The sequence below is a fragment of the Danio rerio genome, chromosome 9 (genome assembly GCF_049306965.1).
Source record: "Danio rerio strain Tuebingen ecotype United States chromosome 9, GRCz12tu, whole genome shotgun sequence".
NCBI classification, from domain to species: domain Eukaryota; kingdom Metazoa; phylum Chordata; class Actinopteri; order Cypriniformes; family Danionidae; genus Danio; species Danio rerio.
Window position 1 is genome coordinate 35,951,488 of NC_133184.1, and position 8,786 is coordinate 35,960,273.

Genomic DNA, 8,786 nt, shown 5'->3' on the forward strand with positions numbered 1-8,786 from the left:
ATTTGTAGGCCTGTCTGCCTGGCAGCTTCCCCGTGGTTTGTTTGTTCAAACGTTTGGATTGGGAGTATCTGCTTTATGAAGATGTATGCTTTTATCGAGTATTTCGTGAAAAGCTCGGTTATATTTTTATTTTATCAAGCTTCAAGAAGCTTTATGGTCTTGGTACAATCAGAAGAAATATACAAAACAGCTTACTCCCTAAACAGCCTTTTAGTTAACGTTACCTATTAATAGTGCTGTATGTAATCATAAAACTAACTTCTTACTCGTGTATAAAAACGTGTGCCACGAATGTAAGTAAAGTCTACCAGTCCGAAAGCTTGTAAAAAGTAACTTTATTACAGTTTCCATCCACTTTCTACATCACTTTTTTAGCTTATTAGAAACACAAAACACATTTTCTCTTTGAAACTGATGGTACAATTATTAAAACAATTATTAAAGAGTATGAAATTATACAGCTTTTCTTTTAAAATACAGCTAAATTAAAATATATTTAGCTCTGGAGAAGAAAAAAAAATCAAGGACCACTTTAAAGTTAACATTATCTGGATTTGCCAGTTATAGGTAGATTGTTGTTGTTTTTGTTGTTGTTGCTGCTGCTTTTGATAGTGTTTTTTTCTTCCCAGAGCTGCGTACGCATACATACAGAAAAACATAAATCTTCCCGAGGATTTAATTCAAATAAAAGCACCACAAGAAGACAACAAAACAAAAAAACTACACCAAACACTAACTAAAAGTAAACAGAACAACTAAATGAACCAAAGAGACTCATGTTTAACCTTCACAGAAGTGCATTCATTCTTAGTCATTTACTATATAAACTGATCAAGTACCAAAAACCTTGCTGTGGTTAATAATTAAACAATGTACAGTAAAAACAGTGAAAAGTTACACTGGCAGTATAAAACAAAGAAAAACTTTTAAATTGAATACACAGAACATCTAAAACCAATGTAAAAAATATATTTAAAAAAAAAAGAGTAAGTTTTTAAAAAGACAAACAGTTTTCCAGGAAATCAATTAAATCAACTGAAGTGCACTATTAGTCCCAATGACGGTAGTTCAAAAGGCATTCACTTGTAGGTTGTGGATAATGACAGATCAGTTTGGAAATGAAGGACAGGTCAAGGACTTAGATCACAACGCTTGTGCCACTGCGAGAGCTCTTGTCCTGTAAGAGAAAGATTATTCATGAGACAAACATTTATTTATTCTTTTAAAAGAAAATCCCTTTTTAAAATCTGACTTCATTCATTTTCATCTACTTCTATACCTCTGCCTTGCTGCAAACCCACGGGATAGTTTTTCAATAAAAACATTAAAACTGAAATTGTCAGAATTTGCCCTCATGCATTTCAAAACCTGTATGACGTTCTTTCTTCTTCCACAACAAAAAAGAAGACAGTTTGAAGAATTTGTTCATGCAACTCAAACAAACAGGGTTGTTTTACAAACTGCCTTTTGTGCTAGCAGAAAAAAACTTATTCATACATGTTTGTAATAATGAGGCAGAACAAAGGTCTGTTCACACAGAGGACAACAGGGGCAGACTGGGACTAAAAATCAGCCCGGGCACTGTAGCCACACCAGCCCACATTACCACACCGACACAGCCCCATGCACGAACACGCACATTCACTACTTATATAGGTGTACGGATGGTGAAATAATATAAGCAATACCATATATGTAATTGACATTTAAACATTTAATGTATGTGACTGGAACAAAAACAAATTTATATAAGCAATCATTTCATTCATTAATTTTCTTTTCGGCTTAGTCCCTTTAATCTGGGATCACCACAACGGAATGAACCGCCAGCTTATCCAGCATATGTTTTATGCAGCAGATGGCCTCCAAGCTGCAACCCACTGTGAAATCCCTGTACACACACACACACACACACATTCACATAAATGCTCTACGGACAATTAAGACTACCCAAGTACATGTGTTTGGACTTGTGAGGGAAACCAGGAGGATCCCACCCGAACACAGAAACACCAACTAACCCAGCCGAGGCTCAAAATAGTGACTTTCTTGCGCCCCTGCGCTCTCTTTCGAGACTATTTCAGTTAAGTTTATCCATTTGGCAGCATTTGATTTTAGAGATTTTTTTTTTTGCTTTCTCTGAGCTTTTCCGCACCGCCTTTCCTTTTTTTATGGTCCATCTCTGACAATTAGCTTGTGGTGCACAAACTATTTGTTTGACATTCTTGCCAGATTTTGATTATGTCCACGTAACCTCTAATTGGGTCGGCCCATCTCGAAACCAGCCGGTCATTGCTGGTTGGGCCAATGCTTAACATTTATTATTATTATTACTATTATCATCATCATCATAATACTCACATCTTGCAAGAGATAAAAGCTGCCTGCATGTAAAAAAAATACATATAAAAAATAAATAAATAAAAATAGCTGACCGGCCCACATTTAAGAAATAGTCCGGCCCTTTTGGCATTTGCAAGATTTGCCAGATGGTCAGTCCACCCCAGGAGGACAATAAATATAGTAAGCAAAAGGAAGAAGAAAATTTAAAAGAATAGTTCACCACAAAAAGGAACAATTCCTCTTCATTTACTTACACTAAAGTGGTTCTAAACTTTAATTTCTTCTGTTGAACTCAAAGATATTTTTTAAGAATGTTGGAGGCCAGAACCCATTGACATCCATAGTAAAAACAAAAATGTTATGCAGGTCAATAGCTTCTGCTTTTTAACACTTTTAAATGTACCTCCTTTTGTCGTCAACAGAAAAAAATAACGCAAACATGTTTGGAAAAGTAGAGGGTGAGTAAATTTTGGGTAAACTATCCTCAAATGGATACACAATGAAATGTATGCTAGTCACTTGACTGGTATTTGTGCTATTAGTTAATGCCGCATAAAAATATCTTAACCATTTGGTACCTGTTTTTTAGTATGCCCACCTAATTATCACCAGCTCTTCTTGTTTGTGATTTCACTGGTTTTTGCACTGCATTAAATATGAAAATGACCCGCTGCATATGTGCATTTAATTTATTCACCGAGATCATCACTCACAATGGTCCCTTTATAGTATGTCGCACTTGCAACATTTCTCCCACATAGCATGAACAGGCCCTAAATGATGACAGCATTTTTATTTGAGATATATCCCTTTTAGCATGTCATTTTTGAGACCACAGAACATAATCATAACATCTTATGTTTATCTCAAACTTGTAGTTTGTAGGAATTTTTGGACCAAAAAAATGCTTGTTGCAAGTAATAGCATTTTTTATCAGTTGAGTAATTTTGAGGAGCTCACAAAATGTGTGAAGGTGTTAAAACAGCAAAATTCCTCCATCACACAATTATTTAGAAAGATCTGCAGTAAATATCACAACTACAATGAGTAAAACTAGCATGTTTGAGCATTCTGTTCTATTTACAAACATCTTGTGATGTCATGTCCTGTTTTCAGTTTGTTTAGATGTCCATGTCAGTCAAACCATGCCAGATTTCATTGATAAGTCCAATCTTTTAAAAGGTCTTGGTCTGTTTTTTTGGTCCAAGATGCACCATGGATGTGATGGTAGCATATATAATTATATGAAATGAACTACACTATAAGAGCAGTCCCACTTTAAATCAACCCAAAAGTGTGAACACGCCCTTAGAAGTCAACAAAACATAAATCTACACTCTTACCGAGAGCTGTTCACCCCTCCTGCTGTGGCCAGGCAAAATGTCAATGGAAGAGTAAGCTGGAGGATTTTCAGACAGTTTCCCTTGAGATCGCCTTCCCTTTCTGTAACTGTCCTCTTCGTCTGAACTCCAGGATCCTCTGTGAGGAGATGAATAGCTCCTGTTTCCATTGTTAGTTGCATGCTCCAACTCCTCTAGCAGCTCTGCTTTACTGCGAACTCGTGGACGAGACCTGTTTGATTCTCCTCTGCGTCCTGATGAACTTCGACCTCCCCGTCGGTCATCCCAGTCTGACTCGTCGCTGTAGCTGCGCTGGTTTCCTCTCCGTGAAGATGCAGGATCACGATGAACACCATTGCGGTTTGAGCTTCCGCTGGACTGACTTGACTGCCTGGGCCTCTGATCATTGGTCCGCCGGGAGCTCTGTTTCGGTCGGCCTAAAATTGGAGGCAGCTGGATGACCCTGCGTTCCACACCTTGGACCCCCATCTCATCCAGGGCAGAGAGCATGCTGGGCGGCCTAGCTGGAAAAGTCACCGCCTGGGGAATGGATTGAGGTGGTGGTGACGCGTAATGGGGTTGCTGGGCTGCGTATTGAGGCTGATGGTTTTGGAATGGGACTCCTGTGTAGTGATGTTGAGGTTGGAGCATTGGGACGGCCATATCCATCCCTTGTACTTGGTTCTCCAGAAAATCTAACATCTGATTATTGGCACGTACATTTCCATTCATGCTGCCATTGGCATGGTATCCGTGAGAAGGTACGAATTGTGGGACCGGTTGAGGTGGAGGGATAGCCATAGGGGCCATGGGAAGATTGTGTTTGGATGAATGTTCAGAAAAAGAGCCTGCGGTGGACAAATTATTAGTGTGGGTTTATTACAGATCTGTAAAGTACCGTACCAGATTATTAGAGAAAGTTGTACTGACCTGAATAAAGTAAAGGATTTGCTTGAGAAGATGCATTTGAGGCAATGGGGGCATAGATGGGCTGGCCGTGAAACCATGGTACCATTGCCTTTTGAGCTTCACGCATCATCTTGTGTCGCATGACCGCTAAGACAAATGAGCATGGTAAATATTTTACAGTATTTTCAATCCTTTAAATTGTATACAATGATCATTTAAATTTTTTTTTAAATTTACTTTACAAAAGTCACTTTAGTATTGCAAATTGGTATTTAATTACATTTCAATTTTGATTATTATTTAAAATAATACTTGTATCAGTAATTTTAACACAAGCTATTAGTTGCAATTGTTACGCATTCTATAATTATAATTTATGATTAATAATATGATATATTGTTGTATTACTAATTTAGTTTTCATTGTCAAAAAAGTAAAACCATAGGAGTTTATATTATAACTTTTTACAAATTTTAAGGTGTCATTTTGTCATCAGATGTCATTTATAAAAACTAACAACCAGAAGTATTGCACTGTGATATAATATCTAGTTTGATAGACCTACAGTTAATGAAAAAGAGGCATAAAAAGTATCAATGAATACCTTTTTCAGGGCAGCAGCAGGTGCGAGGACAGCAGGGACAGCGGACGTAACAGCAGCAGTTCTGAGGACAGCACTGACAGCAGCAGACCCCGAACAGGATGATCAACAGTAGAGCCCCGAGGATGATGAGCAGCACAGTTAGCCAGTCTGGGAGGAAGAGGAGAGTGTGGGTGACCTCAACAGCATTAAAAAGGTGTTTTGTGCTAAAAGCCAGTCTTCAGTTGGCTGATACGTACTATAAACAATGAGTCTGATTTCCTTGTCGGAGTCTCCCACAACATCACCAGGCGCATCAATGGAACAAAAATACATGCCATTGTCCCACCACATGATCTCATTCATGGACAGATCAGCATCTGAGAAACACACAGTGAACATGCTAATTAACACATTATTATAATAAATGGTCTGTTGTTACCATTTGTTTGAGCTATGTTATAGTATAGTTATAGTATAATGTTTTTGAGCTTGTTATTCTCAGTAATACTGTGGTGACATTAAAATACAGTTGTATTAAGCCCTAAAAATCTACAGTATCATTAATCATAAACCTGACCAAAAATTTTGAAAAACATGCATTTCATTTATATTTCCAAATGTAAACTTTTTTTTGGTGATTTTCCACTATGTAATTAGCTCTAAAACTCATCTGTGGTTTATATTAACTCTTTTCTAAGGCCTCTAAACTATTACAACCTGATACAAAATCTCTGTTGGAAAAAAGCCTTTTCCTTATTAATTTCATACTTTTAATCCATATTTTGTTTTACCTTTTTAAAAAAGAAAATACCTATTTATAAAAACATCTACTCTTAGGTTATAGCTCATGTCTTTTTGTTGTGAAATATTATGACGACTTAAATTACTAGTAATATGTAGGTATAAACATTATGTGAAGATGAACAACTAAACATAGGTGAGATGAATATCCATAGACAAAAGTGCAGGCCTATATATCAAATGTGCATGCATTGCAATCATTATTTTATTGAACATTTCTGAAATTATTTTATGAAACTAGTGAAAGTTTATGAAAACATTTTATGAAAGCAGTCAGTAATGGTTACAAGAAATTTCTTGTTTTTAGATAATTAAAATAATAGTAAATGCACCAAATTGAATATAATGTGTGTTTGATAAAATGTGTACGTGTGTACTGTATAAATGTTTACATGTATATACAGTTGAAGTCAGAATCCTTAGCCCATTTTGATTTTTTTTTCTTTTTTAAATATTTCCCAAATGATGTTTAACAGAGCAATGAAATTGTCACAGTATGTCTGATAATATTTTTTCTTATGGAGAAAGTCTTATTTGTTTTATTTTAACTAGGATAAAAGCACTTTTAATTTTTTAAAACTATTTTAAGGTCAAAATTATTAGCCCCTTTAAGCTATATTTTTTTCGATTGTCTACACTACAGAACAAACCATCATTATAAAATAACTTGCATAATTACCCTATCATGCCTAGTTACCCTAATTAGCCTAGTTTAGCCTGTAAATGTCACTTTAAGCTGTATAGAAGTGTCTTGAAAAATATCTTGTAATATATTGTTTACTGTCAACATGGCAAAGATAAAAGAAATCAGTTATTAGAGAGGAGTTATTAAAACTATTATGCTTAGAAATGTTGAAAATAATCTTCTCTCCTTAAATGGAAATTGGGGAAAAAATAAACGGAAGGCTAATAATTCTGACTTCAACTCAATAACCTAATTTTTTTATATATAATTTGTGACATCTCCTGTGGGGTCCTAACTCACTGTTTTTAATGGAGATTTTGCGCTGTCGGTACTCCGTTCCCAGAACAGGTTCATTGATGCCTCTTTTCTGAATCACTATGCGAACTGTGCGCTTGCTGTCTGGACAGTCATTGGCTGGATCCTGCTTCATGTTCAGAGCTGCCTGATAAGCTAAATAAAGAGAGAACCAGATACAATCACATTCAATCAGCATACAACTTTCACCTATTCTTCAAAAAAGGCCTCCGACTGTATGTGCCAGTACTACAACAGCACTCACCAGCGGAGTAGTACTCCAGCACTGGATCCAGACAGAAGGACTTGTACCGCCATGTGACCAAAACATCCTGTTGGCTTGCAGAGGTGGAATAATCGCAGCGCAGAGTGACAGAACCAAACAGCATTGTGTGTCTCTCTGTCTCAGGAACAGTAACCTGGATAGAGAAAATCTCTGCAAAAGAAGAAAGATTGACGAACACTGTTAATCACAAATTCTTACATTTTTTAATGTACTTATATTTTCATTCATTCATTGACATTTAGTCATGCTTCTGAAAATGTTGTCACAAATGATAAAATTCACTTGAATGTAGGGTATACTGGCTTTTTGACTTATGAAAAAGAAAACTTTTATATGAAGGGACTAGTCCCAGAAGAGGGATGAGTGGCCTTCTCTGAATGCAAGAAGGGACACCCACTGGATGACTGGTCTACAAGGCTCTTCCAGGACTGGTGCCTTCATACCCAATTTCCCTTCTTCATAGGTCAAAAAGCCAGTATACCCTACGTTCAAGTAAATTGAATCATTTGACTGTTCCCTATTTCAGTTCGAACTCGGGGAAGCAAGCCTTTAGTCAGGCCGCCCCCTCATCCTGGAATACTCTTCAGCCTGAACTAAAAATGTCTGAGCTCATCCCAATCAAATCTTTTCGCTCTATTCTTTTTAACAAACAACAGTCCATTTCTCAATGTATGTGTTTTTTACATATTGTAATGTGGAGGAAGCTGAACAGCTAAAATTTATTTTTATATTATTTAAATTTTCTATTTATTATTAATATTAAATTTATGAATAAATTTGATGCATTAGTTAAAGTGCAATTTTTAATTAAAAAAATAAAAACATATCCATACCAATACACCCAAACAATTATAATTTAATAATTTTAATTAATTTGGCGAGCAGTGCTTGAAAAGCAGGAAAAATTGTACTAAAATATTACACATTTTACAGTTTTTTAAAGTAGTTAAAAAGTGAAATATTACAATTTAAATAAAAATACACATATTTGCCTAACTTAACGCTGTTTGCATTAACAAAATGATCACACAAATATAAATAATCCTCAAGAATGCACAAGGGTTCATAAATAGGCTGAAATAAGGCTTGGTAGTCACGTGATCGGGTTTATAGGCCTGATGTTTGCACCTGCTGGTCATTAACCTCTCAATTTACAGAACTCGCATAAGAAATGTGTTAAAAACGCTATACCAAGACTAAAACACATCCTCTGACGCCTCAGTCTAAACTCAGACAGGTATTTTAATGTCAGCTTACCTTCTGGAAATACGCAGAGTAGAAGCACAAGCACCTTGAGCCGCAGTTTTTGTTTCATGTTTCCCGGTTACACTGTAGTTTTTAGTCCTTTACCGTGTTTTTCCAAAGACAGCTAAATCCTATCGTAACTACTATAGACTTATAAATACGCTTGTCATCAAGTCAACGATAACATTTGACGGAAGCACATCCAGAAAACTTGTTATTTGCCTCTGCTCTCTCTCTCTCTCTCGAGTCCGTAGTGTAAACACACCTTTGCTCTGTCTGATCCCCCTCCCCCATTCCAGC

The 8,786-nt window shown here is 36.3% G+C and overlaps 1 protein-coding gene across 1 annotated transcript; it reads right to left on the reverse strand.

Annotated features, from left to right (window-relative positions):
• Window positions 1-318: 318 nt before the first annotated feature.
• ildr1b (immunoglobulin-like domain containing receptor 1b) lies at window positions 319-8,783 on the reverse strand. The gene is made up of 8 exons (NM_001004642.2): window positions 8,499-8,783; window positions 7,221-7,391; window positions 6,962-7,111; window positions 5,433-5,552; window positions 5,197-5,343; window positions 4,614-4,739; window positions 3,687-4,531; window positions 319-1,177 (listed from the first exon to the last, which is right to left on the reverse strand). Exons 1-8 carry the CDS (start codon window positions 8,554-8,556, stop codon window positions 1,139-1,141), a joined length of 1,656 nt encoding a protein of 551 aa, NP_001004642.2. The 5' UTR covers window positions 8,557-8,783; the 3' UTR covers window positions 319-1,138.
• Between the last annotated feature and the right edge of the window lie 3 nt (window positions 8,784-8,786).

Excerpts from the sequence above, each read along its gene's own strand:
- ildr1b (NM_001004642.2), bottom strand. The coding sequence starts at position 8,556 with ATGAAACAAAAACTGCGGCTCAAGGTGCTTGTGCTTCTACTCTGCGTA. Across the intron at positions 5,553-6,961 it reads CAAAATCTCCATTAAAAACA|ATGCTGATCTGTCCATGAAT; the intron begins GTGAGTTAGGAC and ends TGTGTTTCTCAG. Across the intron at positions 4,532-4,613 it reads AAATCCTTTACTTTATTCAG|GCTCTTTTTCTGAACATTCA; the intron begins GTCAGTACAACT and ends TGTCCACCGCAG.